This window comes from Dermacentor variabilis, chromosome 4 (genome assembly GCF_050947875.1).
Source record: "Dermacentor variabilis isolate Ectoservices chromosome 4, ASM5094787v1, whole genome shotgun sequence".
NCBI lineage: Eukaryota > Metazoa > Arthropoda > Arachnida > Ixodida > Ixodidae > Dermacentor > Dermacentor variabilis.
This window is the reverse complement of record NC_134571.1, coordinates 233,363,679-233,382,629: the sequence shown is the minus strand read 5'-3', so window position 1 is coordinate 233,382,629 and position 18,951 is coordinate 233,363,679. Positions and strand designations below refer to the sequence as shown.

At 47.4% G+C, this 18,951-nt stretch overlaps 1 protein-coding gene across 5 annotated transcripts in view; it reads left to right on the top strand.

The window, feature by feature from the left end:
* Nucleotides 1-14,965, top strand: part of LOC142580199 (RING finger protein 141-like) — a 253,897-nt gene extending 238,932 nt beyond the window's left edge. For all 5 annotated transcript variants that reach the window (XM_075691085.1, XM_075691086.1, XM_075691083.1 and 2 more), the window contains one exon: nucleotides 14,694-14,965. In XM_075691085.1, the coding sequence (XP_075547200.1) occupies nucleotides 14,694-14,856 (163 nt within the window). In that variant the 3' untranslated portion in view covers nucleotides 14,857-14,965. The remainder of the gene's footprint in view (nucleotides 1-14,693) is intronic.
* The last annotated feature ends 3,986 nt before the right edge of the window (nucleotides 14,966-18,951 follow it).

The window sequence follows — 18,951 nt, the reverse complement described above, 5'->3', positions numbered from 1 at the left end:
CCATGCATGCCTGAACTTCCGATTTCATGCACAGTACTGAATTTCCGAATGTGAGGCCAGGTACCATAACCCCTATTGCAGTGCAGTGTTCAGTGTTGCTTGCCGAGCTTGGCAGGCCACCGAGCCTAGCGGCGAACAAACATTATGCCTGAGGGGGCATCACATGTTTGCTACACTAGATAATCAAATAGGGTGGATATACAAAGCAACGGCAAACTTTCGCTTACCCAATTCTGCCCCTATTAGTAACATGACCATAGCTAGCCAGTGAGGAAGAACTGTGGGCAAAATTTATTTCACGCAGTTCTGCTGGCTGCTAGCAGAACATCATACATCACCATACCTGGGACACTTACTTGTTACTTGTTATTACTTGTCTTATGTGTTCATTTTTACATTCATGTTGCTTTTTGTCAGCAAACGTAAAATTTGTACTTAATAAGAAGGAAGTATCCAGTTCTTACCTATAACATATTCATCTACCATGCCACTGGCGTCTTCACAGACTCTGTGCTTAGTCACTGAAAACAAGCAGTTAGGATTTTGGGGTATGTAAGCCGCTTGCATCATAAAATATAAAGCAATTTACTTTGTGAAATCTAGAAATTCTTGCTATTCACACCAATGACCACATGATATAAAGCAAGGCTGCCCGAAATTTTTATTCATTGGTGCTGTTAGGCATGTCCACATTTCAGGACAGTGCTGTATGTCTTGATGCACATAACTATTATGATGTTCCCTAATCTCCCCCACAATCGAACCACCTTCAAAAGTGCAGTAACAACTTCTGAAACAAACGATACAGACACGAAGCAGAAAAGGCTGGTGTGATAGGGCCTATCTAAAGGGTATTACATATGAAAATGCGATCGGCAACACTCCTGCACAGTTCACTTCTGGACACACGCACATCACGTAGAATGAGCACTTCTACACCCAGCAATGCTGCAACACATCGCACATATATATCACGACTTGTAGCTTGCGCACACATTTCATAACATCAAGAACACAGCTCGAACGTCGGGGTCACCACGGCGCATCGCAGCTGGCAACACGCTTCACAGCACACGTGGATGGGCAGCGATAACGAGGCAATAAAAACTTATCGCTACCGATCGCATTGTTACTTGTGAAAGTCGCAAAGGACTGGAGTTCACCACTGACCGGCAACGAACCGCATACACAGAACAGATACCAATTGAGTACGATGGGTGTGCCAATCGGACACTACTTATTTCGCCACACCCTGAACATATGTCCTGCTCGGAATGCATGTATATGTGATGGACTTCTCATTTGCGATGCAAACGCGAAGCATGGCACAACAAATCACGAAGTTGACGGCTTCAAATATTTCTTCTGACGCTCTCGTAAACACAACACACACTTCCTGCGCTCCGTCTGTTTCTGTTGGTGATCGCACACACTGATGAGGCCTGGAAGGGTACACCGGCTTGCTGCCTTCGATGACTATCTCCGTGGGTGCCAGATAACTCCAGTAAAAATCACAAGAAAGAGAAAAATAGACTATTTCTGAGGCAGCTGTAGCTTAAGCCTCGCGTCCCCGCTTCTCTTTGAGCAAGCGCTATGTTTGCCCATGAGTTTGCCGTGACAACACCGGACACCGTCTGCCTCGGACCAGCCAGTGAGAGACGAGCAGGTGCGCAGCAGTGTTGCCAGGTCGGACAAGGCAGTGTAGCCAGCGCCTCCTCTCATCTCAGCGCTGTCGCATCTCCATTCAGGTAACGCGTTTGGCAGCCGTGAGGATACGATGCAGGGCAAGGGATATGAAAACTCAAGAGCTGGTGGGATGAAGAGGTTAAGAAGGCCACGAAGAAACATCAGCAAGCCTTCAGGGAACACAGGTATTCCAAAAGTAAGGAAGAACCTGAAGCAGAAGTAGAGAGAAAATGGGAAAACTACATAAAATGCAGAAGGGAAGCATCCTATTTGATCAATGAGAAAATTAAGACAGAAGGGTCCCAATGGCTGTCAGAAGTAAGCAATAAAAAAGATAAACAGGCAGCTAGGAAATTCTGGCAACATCTGAACTCCTTGGGTAATAGGACAAGCCTAGAGCAGAGGTATATAGTAACAGCTCAAGGTACTCGGCTAGTAGGAGAGGGGGCAATGGAGCATATAGTAACCATGATAAGGGAAAAAATTTACAGAACAGAGAAATGGTACATGCAGTATGTCGGAGAGGGATAGCCCGGTCAATCCACTGCTTTCGCTTGACAAGTAGAGTGCGAAAGGGCTGAGAAGAGGGTACCAAGTAGCACGTCGGCAGGCCCGAATGGTATTCCAATTATGTTAATAAAGAAATCAGGCCCGAAATCTAAGAAAGCATTAAGGGAGGTGGTGAGCAAAATGTTAATGGATGGTAAAGTACCTGACGAATGGAGGCTAAGTAAGATGAGAATGATATATAAGGGAAAGGGGGACAAAGCTGACATAAATAACTGCCGGCCTATAACAGTGACGTCAGTGGTTTACAGGGTGGTTACGCAGATTATAAGAGACAGACTGCAGGCATGGGTAGATAACGAGGGGGTGCCTGGAGAGCTACAAAATGGGTTGCAGAAGCATACGAGTCCAGAAGACAATCTGTTCTCACTAACACAGTGCATTGAAATAGCTGAAAAGGAACACAGACCCTTATGGCTGGCTTTTTTGGATATCAAGGGAGCCTATGACAGTGTACTTCAAGAGGGCTTGTGGGGCATTCTGGGAACTTTAGGAGTGCAAGATAGAGTAACCAATTTCTTGAAAGACATTTATAAATGTAACCAGGTGATTATACAATGGGAAAAGCAGGTTTCGGAGCTTGTAATGATTCGGCAAGGGCGTCCATTGTCACCTCTGTTGTTTATGCTGTACCTACAAGGATTAGTGGCCAAGATAAAGCAAAGTGTACTTGGCTTCAAACTATCATTCTTCAAGCAAGGAAAATTGATTGAACAGTCATTACTAGGACTGATGTGTGTGGATGATATTGTATTAATGGCTTACAATGCAGAATATCTGCAGATATTGATCGACATATGTGGTACAGAAGGAGACCAGATTAGGCTTGAAGTTTAGAAAATAAAAATCAGCTGTCATGATTTTTAATGATAACATTTGCGGCGAGCATAGGATACAGGAAGCCACGATTGAGATAGTCGATAAGTACAAGTATCTTGGGGTGTGGATAAATAATGGAATTGAGTATCTGATAGAGTATGAAAAATTTGTAACGACTAAAGGTAACAGAAGTGCAGCGATTATGAAGAGTAGGGCACTGTGGAACTACAATAGGTACGAGGTGGTACGAGGGATATGGAAGGAGGTAATGGTTCCGGGCCTGACTTTTGCCAACGCAGTTCTATGTATGAGTACAGAGACCCGGACACAGTTGGAAACTAGGCAATGTGGTGCGGGTAGGCTTGCTCTGGGAGCACATGGCAAGACTTAAAATCTTGGGGTGCAGGAGGATCTGGGATGGTCTTCTTTTGAGGGCAGAGAGGCTAGTAGCAAGGTAGCATTTGAGGAGCGATTGAGAAAAACGAGGGAAATGCAGTGGGCTAGGAAGGTTTTCAGTTACTTATACACGAGGAATGTTGACGCAAGGTGGAAGACGCGAACTAGAAAATTGTCAGGCAAATACTTGGGCAGCAGTGGGGGGACAGGTAAGGAATCGTCTGTCAAGAAAAAGGTTAAGGAGACAGAGAGGGGTATGTGGAAAACAGAGATGCAAACCAAATCAGCATTAGAAGGGCAGCGGATTGGGCGAGTTGGTGTTCCATGGTAACAATAAAATTCAAACAGTGCTAGATGACAGGACCAGAAAGAGGAGGAGACAAACACGGCGCTGAACTTACAACTGATTTATTTGAAGTAAGAAGTCAACATTTATACGTACAAAACTGGGCACGCATGCGCCCGGTCATACATCGATGATCAGATACAAACTCCGGACAGTCAACATACGCACGTGTTGTACCTGCCTTGCAATCTACCCTTTATGCAGCAATGCCATTTCTTTCGCTGACAAGATTAAAGATGTTTTGCTAACGCAACTATTAGATTTTCTGATGATATCGAATGTTTCAGCAACTTCTCTGGTAGTCTTGTCACTATGAAAAAATAACAATTGTGTATCGTCAAAGAAAGGTACGCATCTACAAATACTGCAATGCTTTGCCAGGTTAGTGTCTTTTTTGTCCAATGAATTGGCATGCTCCATTAGTCTAATATTGATGCAACGGCCTGTCTGGCCTATGTAAGTTTGACCACAAGATAAAGGAATTTGGTAGACAGCGCCCTTCTTGCAACTGATGTACAATGTACTTATTGACATGATTTACCTTGCTTGATTTACATGATTTAACGGAATGCTGCATGCAAGGTAAATCATGTCAATAAGTACATCAGTTGCAAGAAGGGTGCTGTCTACCAAATTCCTTTATCTTGTGGTGAAACTTACATAGGCCAGACAGCCCGTTGCATCAATATTAGACTAATGGAGCATGCCAATTCATTGGACAAAAAAGACACTAACCTGGCAAAGCATTGCCGTATTTGTAAATGTGTACCTTTCTTTGACGATACACAATTGTTATTTTTTCATAGTGACAAGACTACCAAAGAAGTCGCTGAAACATTCCATATCATCAGAAAATCTAATGGTTGCGTTAGCAAACTTTAATCTTGTCAGCGAAAGAAATGGCATTGCTGCATAAAGGGTAGATTGCAAGGCAGGTACAACGCGTGCGTATGTTGGCTGTCCGGAGTTTGTATCTGATCATCGATGTATGACCGGGCGCATGCGTGCCCAATTTTGTACGTATAAATGTTTACTTCTTACTTCAATTAAATCAGTTGTAAGTTCAGCGCCGTGTTTGTCTCCTCCTCTTTCTGGTCCTGTCGTCTAGCGCTGTTTGAATTTTATTGTCAGCATTAGAGACATGCAGGACGTTCAAGCAAGAAATAGTCAAAGAAAATATTTACGATAACTCTAAGGGAAGCCCATTCTTGTTTGAGGCCAGGACAGGTGTACTACGGACAAAAGTTTACCGAGCCAGATACCAGGAGATGGACTTGTTGCGCGGGGCGTGTGGAGAGGAGGAGGAAACGGCTGAACACTTGATACTTTGTTGTAAACGACTTCACCCTGCAGACAGGCAGGCTGGCAGGGCTGGGCTGGGCTCGGCTGGGCTGGGCTGGGCTGGGCTGGCTGGCTGGCTGGCTGGCTGGCTGGCTGGCTGGCTGGCTGGCTGGCTGGCTGGCTGGCTGGCTGGCTGGCTGGCTGGCTGGCTGGCTGGCTGGCTGGCTGGATTGATCGCCAGAAACAGCGTGAAGTACCCTAAGAATGGCAACACATTAAAAAATAAAAGTGCAGTCACGGGACTAGGCTGCCACTGACTATGCCGCTGGCATATCTCTGGGTATGTGGTGTCAGGGGCGCACGTCACACACCCAGCTGTTCCAGTGAAAGGTCACCCTCCCTGCTTTCAGCATGGTGCATCACCAAGCTCGAAGATAAAGAAGCGCATGAACTTGTAGGAGCTTTCCATAATCAAAGGCAGCATGATAGTTGTGTATCTGTACTGTCTGTCTCATTGTTAGATTATGAGTCGCAGCTTCTTGGTAATGTATTCCATGATGTCGCATAATGACGTGTTCGCAATAGTCATGTTTTCTTTTTATGTTTTGTTCCTAATAAACTGTACTTGTTAGACTGTGCTCATTGTGTGTTCTCTTCTTCGTGTTGCCATTTTTTTTTTGTGCCCATCTAAAATACGCATTTTTTTTCTTCAGTTAACTTTCTACCTTACTGTGCCTCTTTTTTTTTTCATGCTTCTTTCTGCAGGTGGGAATATACAGTTACTGTGCCATTTGGTCATGTGAGGCAATTTGTCATGCCAAAATTAAAGTAATAGCAGAAACTGGAGGCCTTAAATAAGCTCCTCAGATTATAATAAAGCGGGCAGTGCAGAATCTGCTGGGCACTGAAGGGGAAGCAGGGGCTGTACTCAGGGTGGTAAGTAGGTTGGGGCTGCTGAGGCCGAAGCATGCTGGGGTGTTCGAGTACAGGATTGCAGACAGCTGATCGAATACACTCCCAGCAAGCAATAACCTCGACCGAACCCACAGAACAGTTTGGGTTCCAGCTTAGGTGTCCCCGTTGCCCCTTTGGTGTCCCAGAGGCGCCGCCAAAGTATACTAAATAATGACACAGTGTTTACATTTATTAGTACTTTCACTAATTCTCACTTCACTCACGTCCTGGCAGCAGGATGTCTACCAACCGGGAAAACCGGGAATTCTCACGGAATTTGAATAGTCTGGAAATATTCAGGGAAAACCCGGATAATTTGTTCTTTTAGCAGGGAAAATTATACTGTAACTTTATTGAAAAGGAACGAAAGTCGTGTTCATACTGGCTCCAGTAACAGAGGAATTGCAACGAATCGTCATTGACGCCGTGCCACCGGCACGAGGTATTGCCAGAGTAGTTAACGACCGATTTTCCAGACGCCCGATTTTTCGAACATGCCCGATAATTCGCACAGCTTTGCGGCACCACCACGTACTCCATATAGTCAGTGTATATTGCCCTGACTGCAGCAGGTCTGAAATGGCATTAATCAAAGCCACCGCCGCCTCGAACCGGCACTCTCGCACGCAGATCTGCTGGCAGCCAAAGCCACCACCGCGGTAACGTTAGGCCTAGCTGCTAATAAAGGCAAATAAAGCATTGTTTGAGAACCCTGCAGGCAGTCATTTCGAAATAAAAGTTTCGGTATTAGATGAGAAAATGAAGGTCGAAGTATCAGTATTTGAATTTTGCGCCGAAACCCCGACGCCGGGACGTCAGTGTGACGTCAGGGACTCCAAAGTATGTTTTCGCATTTGGGCCGCGTTGGCTGAGTAAAGGTTCCCGAAACTTGGCATGTTGAATATTTTGTTCCTTTGGAACACAATGTAGTCAATCTGTACCGCTATATATAATTAGTAGGCCCTAGAAGATGCCATCAAAATCCATGGCTTCACAGCGACCAGTTGCGGGAACTTGAAGGAGGCGTCGCCACCTTTCTTTCGTTTGTGCGCTTTTTCTGGCTTACCAAGCGTCTTATTGTGGTAAGAGTGGTGTTTTCGGTGCCGTAGAAAGCTAATCTACTGATGCAGAAGAAATCATTTTTCTCTTTAGTGTCCCTTTAAGCTTCTTGCCGTGCGGTGATGTGTTTTTCATTGAAAGAATTCGCCGCTGTCAGCAATGGTACTGACTCCGCCTTTGAAGTCCTCGCGATTGGCTTCGAAGCTCGCAAAGCACAGCGCGTTGCGTAATGCCAGTCTCCGAAAGTTAGCTTTGCCTTAGTACAGCAGTGTTACGCGGTAAAGGATAACAAGCGTGGGAAGGGGCAATTGTCACGGGATACAGCATGTATTCCTTAATTATACACACGTGTGCCCCTGGCTCCTGTCACAGTACGAGCACCGATATTAGGCTCTTAAGGCCTGCCTAATAAGGCAGGCCTTAAGAGCTCTTTGGACGTGCCTGTGGCAATTTTAGCCCTTAAGGGCAGTTGAGTACATGCATTAGTTTTTTTCGGATTGCCCGATTTTTCGGATGTTTTTGCGGGCCCTGGGAGTCCGCAAAATTTAACGTTGACTGTACAACTGACCAAGAGGATGCTTCAAATGGTCCATGGGGTGAACGCGTGGCAGAATGAGGGCGAGAACAGAAAGGACTGACGCACTGAGGAATTAACGGGAAAGGAAGAGTGCCGCCGCCTCTTCGAAAGAGCTTGAGTTCAAAAAACAAAGTGTTGGCTGACACCGAGATGCAGGTGTCCCTTATTCAAACCAAAATAAACTTTAAAGCAGGGAAACCGAACACTGAGATGTTGTGTACGGGCTGAGAGCATGTCAGGACAGTTGAGGTGGACTTTCCAGCTACTGAGAGGAATTTTAGTTGTGACAAAGTTCATGCCTCATACCGAAGAGCTTGCTATCAGTTGATAGAACTAGCTCATATTCAAAAATATTTACTTATGTATGCGTCTCCCTTTCATTCGTATTTGAATATGTTCGACTCAATTTGGAATGGGTTTTACCATTTTGTTTGCTGTTCCCTCTGTTTTCTTTTTAAATAAAATAGATATTACTCCTTACAAAGTGTAATGCGGTTTATTGAACAGCCAGGAACACGACCGTCTCAGTCGAGCGTCAGACACCGAGAGCGCGAGCCCCTCTTCGTCGGCGGGCCGATGATGATAGTGTGTCCATAGGGCGCGCCAGTCTTCTTCACTACAACTGCCCCCTGGAGAAGAAGCAGCCATCCTGGTCACTCAAGGAGAAGCGAGGACAAGGGGGTCGTAATAGGGTTTAAGCCTCTAGACGTGCACTGTCTCGCGTCCGCGACGCCTCAAGTCAGTAGACGGCGTTCGCGGCTCGACAACGTAGTTGACTGGCGTTGTCTGTTGTATGACGCGGTAGGGACCGTGGTATTTAGCGAGGAGTTTAGAAGACAGACCAGGGGTGCTTGAAGGTATCCAAAGCCAGACTAGTGAGTCCGGCTGGTAGGTGCAGGGAGGTCGGTCATCATCGCGACGGAATTTTCGGAGACTCTGGTCTTCCGCCGTGAATGAACGGGCCAGCTGACGGCATTCCTTGGCATACTTGGAGGCTTCAGACAAAGGCGTGCTCTCTGATCGGTCAGGCCAGTAGGGGAGAATGGTGTCGAGCGTACAGGTAGGTTCACGGCCATAGACAAGGAAGAATGGCAAAAATCCCATTGGGGCCTGTGAAGCGGTGTTATAGGCGTACGTAACATATGGCAAAACAAGATCCCAGTTGGTATAATCCGATGTAATGTACATGGGTAGCATGTCGCCCAAAGTACGATTGAACCGTTCTGTTATGCCGTTCGTTTGCGGATGATAAGCTGTAGTGGTGCGATGAACGGTATGGCACATGGTCAGAAGGGCGTTAAGAACTTCGGAAAGAAACGCACGCCCTCTGTCACTCAGAAGTTCCCGTGGTGCCCCATGACGCAGTATGAAGTGATGCAGGAGGAAGGATGCAATGTCGTGGGCTGTCGCTGCTTGCAGTGCCACAATTTCTGCATAGCGGTTGAGGTGGTCGACAGCGACAATAATCCAGCGATTGCCAGCTGATGTGCAGGGAAGAGGACCGTAGAGATCGATGCCGACGCAGTCGAATGGCCGGGACGGACAAGGAATGGGCTGTAAAAGACCAGAAGGACGAGGGGCAGGAAGCTTGCGTCGTTGGCACGCTGTGCACAACCAAATGTACTTTCGCACAAAATTATACATGCCACGCCAATAAAAGCGGGAACGAAGCCTGGTGTAAGTCTTGAAGAGGCGGCATGGGCGCATTGCGGGTCTGAATGGAGAGCAGAGCATACATCTGTGCGCATATGGCGGGGGACGACTAATAACCATTTGCGGCCATCGGAAGCATAATTTCGACGATAGAGAACACCATCCCGTAACTCAAAATGAGAAGCTTGGCGGCGGATAGCGCGTGAAGGGCGTGTTGTTGAAGTGTCAGAAACGCAATACATAAGTGCCGCAATCCAGGGATCTGCGTTGCTCCACAGCCATGTTGACGTGCACAGGCAACGAAAATGCCGATTCGATGACTGAAATACAAGTCGTGTCACTTGGTGTGGGCGACCGAGAGAGGGCATCCGCGTCGGTGTGTTTATGGCCAGACCGGTAAATAACACGTATGTCGAAGTCTTGTAACCATAGAGCCCATCGCGCAAGGCTGCCAGACGGATCTTTTAAAGTCGATAACCAACATAAAGCATGGTGATCTGTAATGACGTCGGAGGGGCGACTGTACAAGTAGGGTCGGAATTTTCCAAGGGCCCAGATGATAGCCGGGCACTCCTTTTCGGTGACGGAGTAGTTGGATTCCGCTTTCGTTAGTGTTCGGCTTGCGTAGGCTACTACGTATTCATCATGCCCACTTTTTCGCTGTGCAAGCACGGCACCAAGTCCTACGCCGCTGGCATCGGTGTGGACTTCCATGGGGGCCGGGGGGTCGAAATGGCGCAGCACGGGAGGCGAAGTCAGCAAACGCCGCATTGTTTCAAAAACATCGTCGCAAGATGTGGCCCAAGTAGAAAGTCTTGTGTCGCTGCAAAGCAGCCGAGTCAAGGGAGCAATGACAGAAGCGAAATTCCGGATAAAACGACGAAAGTAGGAGCAGAGCCCGATAAAGCTCCAAAGTTCTTTCAGGGACGTGGGTTTCGGGAATTCGGAGATGGCGCGAAGTTTGGAACGATCAGGTAGTATGCCATCTTTCGATACGACATGTCCAAGTATTGCAAGCTGCTTGGCTCCAAAGCGACATTTCTTCAAGTTGAGCTAGAGGCCTTCCTCGGTGATGCACTCCAGGACTTGTTCGAGATGGTACAGATGTGTGGGAAAATCTGGAGAAAAGACGATGACATCGTCAAGGTAACATAGACATGTCCTCCACTTTAGCCCACGAAGGAGACTGTCCATCATTCGTTCGAATGTAGCAGGGGCGTTGCAAAGCCCAAACGGCATAACATTGAACTCATACAGGCCGTCTGGGGTCACGAAGACTGTCTTCGGGCGATCGGCAGGATTCATAGGCACTTGCCAATAGCCTGAGCGTAAATCGAGCGAAGAAAAATACTCTGCGCCTTGCAAACAATTCAGAGCATCGTCGATGCGCGGTAGAGGGTAGACGTCTCTGCGAGTTATGTGATTAAGACGGCTGTAGTCGACGCAAAATCTAATTGAGCCATCTTTTTTCTTAACCAGGACTACAGGTGATGCCCAGGGACTATTAGAGGGTTGAACCACTCCACGCTCAAGCATTTTGCTTACTTGATTTTCAATAACACGGCACTCCGCAGGTGATACACGATAAGGCCTCTGGCGCAGTGGTGCGTGGGTGCCGGTGTCGATCTCGGGACGTACAGTCGATGTGCGGCCTAGTGGGGCTTGTTGACAGTCGAACGTAGATTTGTATTTCCGTAGAAGGCTGAGAAGCTGCGAACGCTGCATAGGGCTCAAGAGGGCATCTACTGAGCGATGGAAGACGTCTTGCGTAGGCTGGGGACAAGGCAAGCTATAAGTCAACGAGTTCACGTCTGAACAGGTGTTCCCAAGAGGTGCGTCAAAGATGGTCACTGAGTCGGCAGGCTGAAGACGTCCAAGGCACTCGCCATGACGTAAGATGAAGGGCGTGGCCGTAGTGTTGGAAACAAGCAGTCGCGTGCAACCACCGCTGACAGTTAGGACAGCGAAGGGAAGGGAACACCGTCGGCGAACAAAAATGTCCGATGGGACAAACAGGGCAGTGGTGTCACAGGCGAAAGTAAAGCAGACATTCGCAATCACAGAAGAGTGCGGAGGGATAGGTGACCTCTGTAACGGCCAGTTTGTCACCAAAATTGTCAAAGTCACGTAAACGGGTATCGGGAAGCGGAGAAAATTCAACTTCGGCGCGAGAACAATCAATGATGGCCTGATGATCGGAAAGGAAGTCCCACCCCAAGATGACATCGTATGAACAGGATGAGAGGACGACGAACTCGACTGTATATGTGTATCCTTGAATGACGATGCGGGCGGTACATGCGGCAACAGGGGTAATGCACTGGGAACTTGCTGTCCGGAGTGACAGCGCAGATAAGGGCGTCATTACTTTTTGAAGCTTGCGGCAAAGTTCTTCCGTAACTACTGAAACGGCGACGGCTGTGTCGACTAATGCCAGTGTGATGACTCCTTCTACAGATACTTCGATTACGTTCGTTGGAAGAGAGCGAGGCTTTGTGTGGTTCGACTGGAACGCAGTTCTCGCCTCTCGAACTGCGGTAGCTAGTTTTCCTGCTCCGATGGTACCGGACGCCGCCGCATTGGGAAAAGTGAGCGGCGACAAGGGAATGGCGAGCGACGATCACGGGTAGAAGGGATGACGTTGCTCGTAGACGGCAAGTGCGAGTCATTTGGTGGCGAGAAGAATGAAGCTGGCGAAGCGTAGGAGTGGACAGGTTGGTCATTACCTTGAAGCCATAAGCGACGGCGAAAGTGCCATGCCACATGACCAGGGATTCCACAGAAGCACACGGGGCGATTGTCGGGTGTACGCCAGGGTCCCGTGCTAGCCGGTGATCTGGTGGTGTACACTGGAGGGATTAGAAGTGGCGGTGTAGCAAACGGTGGTGCTGAAAAAGTCGATGGAGGTGGTCGTGCTGCAACCTCAGCGTAGCTTAGAGGTACAGGCAATGGTGGCGCTGCACGAGCGTTGGTGGCGTTGTAGCGAAGAAGACTGGCGCACCCTATGGACGCACTATCATCATCGGCCCGCCAACGAAGAGGGGCTCGCACTCTCGGTGTCTGACGCTCGACGGTCGCGTTCCTGGCTGTTCAGTAAACCGCATTACATATTTGGTGGAGTTGTGCTGTGTAGTACTTCCCCAACCACCCTGGAACTACGTAATTGGACACTGCCGGCCGTCATGCCTGACGACGCCAGCCAAACAACACCTCCGGCATCGCCAACACTGATTCGTCCTGGCTCAGTGCGTCACTGCGATCCTCCGATCTTCAGCGGTTCCGACGAATACAACGTAGAAGGTTGGCTCTCGACATATGAGCGGGTGAGTGCCCACAATAAATGGGACGATGCTGCGAAGCTCAGTTACGTGAACTTCTATCTCACGGGTTTCGCTAGCGTGTGGTACCACAACAACGAATCCGACCTCGGCACCTGGCCAGATTTCAAGGCGCACATTCCGCAAGTCTTCGGTCGCCCTGAGGTGCGGAAGCTCCGTGCTAAAGAGCGCTTGCGCAGTTGTTCCCAGCAACCCGGTGAAAACTTCACCAAGTACATAGAAGACGTTGTGGACCTCTGCAAGCGCGTCGATCCATCGATGGCTGAGTCTGACAAGATGCGTCACGTAATGAAGGGCATCGAAGACGATGCATTCCAAATGCTCCTCTCGAAAAGCCCGCGGACCGTGGTTGAAGTCGCTGAACTTTGTCAAAGCTACGACGAACTCAGGAGGCAATGTCTACTCACTCGACGTTCTTCGGTCCCCGATACTTCCATTGGAAGTTTAGCCGCTGTGACCAACAACGACCATCTGTTCGGCAAAATCAAAGAATTTATACGCTCCGAAGTCGCCCGCCAGTCTTCTTTGCTACAAATGTTCTGGCTCATTCAGGGAATTTTGCAAAGGGGCTTAGGGAAAACCTGGAAAACTCTGGGAATTTGGAAATGTCTACTTGGTAGACACCCTGTAGCAGAAGAGGCTGTGACTTGTACTGGCAGCTTAATTTGTGCATGAGAAGGAAGCCCAAGGGCCTGCCCATTAGAGCTGTTACCAGCGCCGAGACAAACATCAGTTCTTTGTGCAAAATAATAGCAACTGAAATAAAGGGATGTCTAAGTTATGTCTTTTGTAACAAGAAGTGAGACAAGTTCAGTGACCATTTGGCTGTTGTGGTGCTCCGTAAAACACTGGCATTAGAATTTACCCTTACTGCTCTTGCCATCTATATTCTGCAGATATCAGCTTATCCTCTTGTGTAAAACCATCTTACCACCGGCACAGCATTTTCACCATGAAGTCTAGGTTTTGACGAAAACTAGTCTGGTGAGGAAAGAACATGGCTGAGTAAACGTACACTCGCCAACTGAAAAAATTTAAAACACAGATTGACGTTTCAGCGGCCAATACGGGTACCTTGTTCACAATGAACGAATGCATGGTGGTCTTTATTATATATGCATTGGAAGACGTAATGCGCTTGCGTACAACTCGGTTTATCCCAGTTTATCGGTTTACCAGTTTATCGTGTTAGTAGTAGATTATATGCAGAATGATTCAAGGAGCAATCGGGATGATAATTTTTTCTCTTTCAATGATAGAAGCCGAATGCCAGTTAATACTGTGTCCAGTCTTTTCGTGATGCTCTGCCAGGGCGCTGGAAACATGTGTCCTTTGGTGCTGCTGTAGCCTTCTTTTAAAGTTCCCCGTCTCGCCTATGTAGCACGCCTGGCAGTCCTGGTAAGGAATTTTGTAGATGACGCCCGGAAATTTTTCTTTTTCGAGGTGGTCTTTGACTCAGACGAGTTGTTGTTTTAGCTTGCTTGAAGGGATGTGGCAGATTTGTACATCATAATCTTAGAAAATTCTTGGTATTGACTCGCTCACGCCTCGTGCATAGGGGAGAGATTCCCGTTTTCTTGTTCTCATCGGCCTTACAGGGGGTTCAGCTGCATGCTTTTCTTCAGTCATTATAAACTGGCCGGGGTAGCCATTGCTGACCAAATCCTGCGTCACTCTCTTCAACTCAGCTCTGCGTGCATTTTGCACACATGGTGAAAAGCTCTCCAAGCATTTTCACCATGCGTTCTGGATAGTTGTCAGTCCCTTTAATTCTTGTGAATGGCTAACAATCAAAAGAAAAGGCTCAGCAAGATTTTTTTGCAAGGTGGCACTTTTATATTCAGTATAAACTTGTTTATTTTATATTCTTTCAAAAGACAAGAACAAAAATAAAGGTGACAGTTGGGAAAAGAAAATGGAGAGAGATAATGTGCAGAAAAATTGAAGCAATACTAGTTGTTGAGGTATGTGATCTTTCTGTCATATTGCATTGAATCCTATGCTGTGCCTTGTGCAGGAATGTGTCCAACACAACGTGTCCCCTGTGCCGGGAGGAGTTTCAGAGCACCAAGGAAACCTGGGTCATCTCGGAGGCTCCCGAGTCGTCGGAGGTGCTGAGTGAAATGCAGAAGGCGCTCTCCCAGCTGCCTGAACAGAAAAGCAGCCCATCGGCACGATGAACTGGCTGTGTGCTGCTAAGTCAAGAGGGTGATCATGCTGCCACTTGCTTGCTTGGATATAATATATGTCGTCTGCAACAATACACATTATTATTTGCAACAAATAGCATTGCTGTTGTGGTGTAATATGCCTCGACTACATGCATGAGCCGGCTAGGCAAGCAGCAATAATGAAATGTTATGAAGTAAATCGTATGAGAGGCATTTATGACATTCCTTGAAGAAAAGAAATCCTTGAAAGGTCGCGGTGCATATGCTAAACACGAGAAGCCTGCCTTTTCTTCATTAGTAATAGATGTCACCATCAGGTTCAAGTTATGTGGAAATATTTATAAAAAACTTTCTATATCATCGGCTTCTTTAAAAATTGACAGCAGTAAAAAGTTATAAAAAGTGCCAAATATTTGTTGAGTATATAGATGAGGACACCAAACCTCGAAATTACTTCAGATATTGAAACCATCATCAGTTTCAAATTCAGCATACCCAAAATATGCACATGCACATGAACAACGTACTAGTCTGATATGAATTATTACTGGTGAAAAAAAGCAGAGGAGAACCCCACCGCAGCAGCATATGCTGCCAGCAGCCACCTAGCTCAGTTTGTCTCTCTACTGTACTCAAAGAGTATAAACTGCGGGTTCAAGCCTAGCGAAGCACAGTACCATGTAAGTTGCATGCTGCTATGCAGACGCAGTTATCTTTCTTCACTTCACTTTCACTTCTCCTTATTACCTTAAAGACCCCGGTTAGGGGGTATTACATAAGGGGTGAGTTCACAAATAAAGGTTTCAGAGAGTGATCTTCATGAGAAACAAATGTAGTTAAGTTGTCCGCAAAAGTTGATGAACACGGGATGGCTGCAATGTCACGGGGAAGGCCATTCCAGTCCACTGCTGTGCGAAAAAAAAAATGAGGCCGCGAAAGTAGTGGTGCGAGCACGTGCGCGTGTGATTGAGTAAGGATGGGACATACGGGGAGATATGCGCGCCGGTGGGATGATGTACGGTGCTTGATTGAGGGGACTGTGAAATAATTTGTGAAACAAACAAAGACTGGCGATTCGGCGCCTTAGGGTATCAAACTTTATGATCATCATCAGCCTCTTTTACGTCTACTGCCGGGCCCCTATAATGTAAGACTATTCCAATCTGTTTTTATTCCAAATCGGCATTCGCCCTTCCTGATAGCTCAGAATTGTTTGGGTTCAGCCCATATGGGCAGGCGCCACACCCATATGGGCAGACCCTGAGCCATTTTGATCTATCACGGAGGGTTAATGGTCGATTTGGAATATTTTTATGTTATACTGGCCCAGGAGCAAATCCTCTCTCATAGATCTCCAATTATACTCTTGCGTCAGCTGACACCATATTTGTAGGGTCCTTCATTTACGGATAAAACTCAATGATTCCCTATTTTTTGCATTCCAAACAAATATTTTGAAAATCTGGTTAAACTTGATTTCTCCCCAAAATTACACCGTGTCATGAAGGATAAGAAAAAAATTCAGGCATTGCAAAAGCAACGAATGGTGCCTGCCTTGCATTCCTCGGAAGTGGTCAAGACAGATATTGCGGCAGACATATGCCAATATTAAAAGTGAATGCTGATGTACATTACTACAGAGTGAGTTCAAACAGCATCTGCTAGAATGAAGCCCCGAGAGCAGCATTCATGTGCTGACAAACGCTACGGCTCGCTACCCCAACCTAGCGAATGCAGGGCTGATGCTGCTCTGCATTGTAAATGATAGCTGTGAAGTTGATGTTTTCCTAACTAAGATATGTCCAAAGCCCAACAATTGTAGAATAGACACAGAAAGGGACAAAATGCAAATGATGTTGTAAAGTCGCGGTCAAAAATATGCAGCCCATAGCTCCAGGCGCAGGAGCGGCTGCGGGGCCACACTGTGGCGCTGCCATCTCCATCAGGCGCCTGCTGTGAGGGCGCATCGAATGACAACAAACTTCACCCTCACTCTCGTACAGCCATGTCACCCACTTGATAAATTTCAAATGCGGCACTCAGCTGTTTCACTGCTGATGGTCAGTGCACAGGAGGGCGCTTCCATTTTGCTTCGTTTGCCACGCTGCCGTAGTTCTTGGCATGGCTGCGGCAGACGGCTTTCGGGCACAGCTGGTAGGCTCAGACAGTTTCTGCAACGGGAGCGTGGTAACGCTTTCGCCTTAAACGAGGATGTAACATTTGACAGGACAGGCATTGTAGTGGTACCAACACCAGCAACAATAACCACCAACAAAGTGGTTGCTCCTTGCTTGCTACTCCTATGCACCAGTGCGTCTTTCGTTGAGAGCCTGCATGCATGTGCGCCGTCCATTCAAGCACCACACACGGAAGTGCTGCGCATACAGGCGCGAAGTGCACGCAAACAGGAAGCGCGAACCCAAATTGGACACTGCCAGGCATAGGTGCCGTGTGCTTAGCCGAACGGCTGAATGCGCGCCTGCCGGAGCTTGTGCATGTATGCAAGAAATCCAAGCAAGTGCTGGCACGGGGGGGAAGGCAAGCGCACACTGACGAACTGCCTTTGCAACTGACCGTCAGCTGCAAAGCAGCCAAACACCGCACTTGAAATTTATCAAACGTGTGACTTGGCCACATGAGAGTGAAGATTAGCGTTACTTGGTGCACTCTTGCAACGAGTGCCCAATGGAGATAGCCGCGCCACGATGTGGCCCTGCAGCTGCTCCCGAGCCCGCAGCCGTGGGCCGCATATTTTTGACCACGACTGTACGTCGACAAGGGCTTGTAAGAGAAGCATCACAACTTTTGCAAAAGCATGCCCGTGTGGATATGTGCTTTTTTTTCCTTTGTACTGGAGAACAAAGTAAACAAAGAATGGCATCTATTGCTGTTTTTGTATATATGCTTTCTTTAAAGACTATAAATAATGCCTGCCAATGAGGATTTGTATAGCTAAGTTTGTCACATGACTTGTGAGTAGCTCTCTTCCTTATTATTTGTTTCTGTGAGTGATCTTGCTTGTTCAAATAACATGTTTCTCGCCATAAAGAGACCGTCACCTCTCTTAGCTCGTCAAAGTTGCCAGAAAAATCCCAAACTTTGGGCTGCCAGACAACAAAAACATAAACGCTAGTTTTCTTCTTTAATATCTGAACTTTGCGCCGTCATATTTTAAAACACACAGCCCGCAAACGAAGGACCCTACATACAGTGGAACCCCGATTATACGACTTTCTCAGGACCACGAAAAAGCGTCGTAAAATGTGGGCGTCGTGAAATCCAAACATAAATTATGCATATAAAAATACTGCTTATTTCGCACGACGGATTTATGAGAAACTTCAATGAAAACTACTAACATATTCTACAGGGCTTGGAAACTCAAATTATCAAAAAAGTAAATACGATAAGTATGAATGCTGCAGTACAGGTAGCAATCATGCTTTATTCAAACAAACCTTTACGGCACTCCACTGCCCACTGCCGCGATTCCCACCAGCCGGCGCAAACTTTAAGAAAAGTCGGTAAGTTTCTTTTGGACCTTGTTATATCTGCGAACCAGGAGCTTTTGCTTGAGTTGGGCAATGTCCAAAAGGAGGTCCTCTGCGGCGTCACATGAACAGATGAAGTTCCGGAGGCCTTCTATGTGCCGTAGCACCTCGGCAAACGTGGTAGGCCCAGGCATGGCATCTGTGGTGTCATCGTTGTCCTCGTCCAATGTCGGCACTAGACAAAGCCTCCTCGCTGGCATCATCCAGCGACACCTCGCCGCCGATCGCAACATTGTCGTCGGCCTCCACGTACTCAGCAAAGGTCGTGGTGAGGTTTAAAGCCTCAAAATCGTCGTCGGCGAAGCCTGCATTGGCCTTGAGCGGCATCGAGGTTGTTGCGTCCCCAGCAGAGGAGACAGTCTCTCGCTTAAAACCACAGTGCTTGAACGAGTTAGTGATTGTGCTTTGTGACACAGCGTTCCATGAACTAGCAATAAAATGCATGGCGTCAAGCACAGCGATCTTCTTTTCCGACTCGCTGCGCTCCATTGCCACTAGCCGACACTGTACTAACCGCTTCCGGTACCCTTGCTTGATGCACTTAATGATGCCG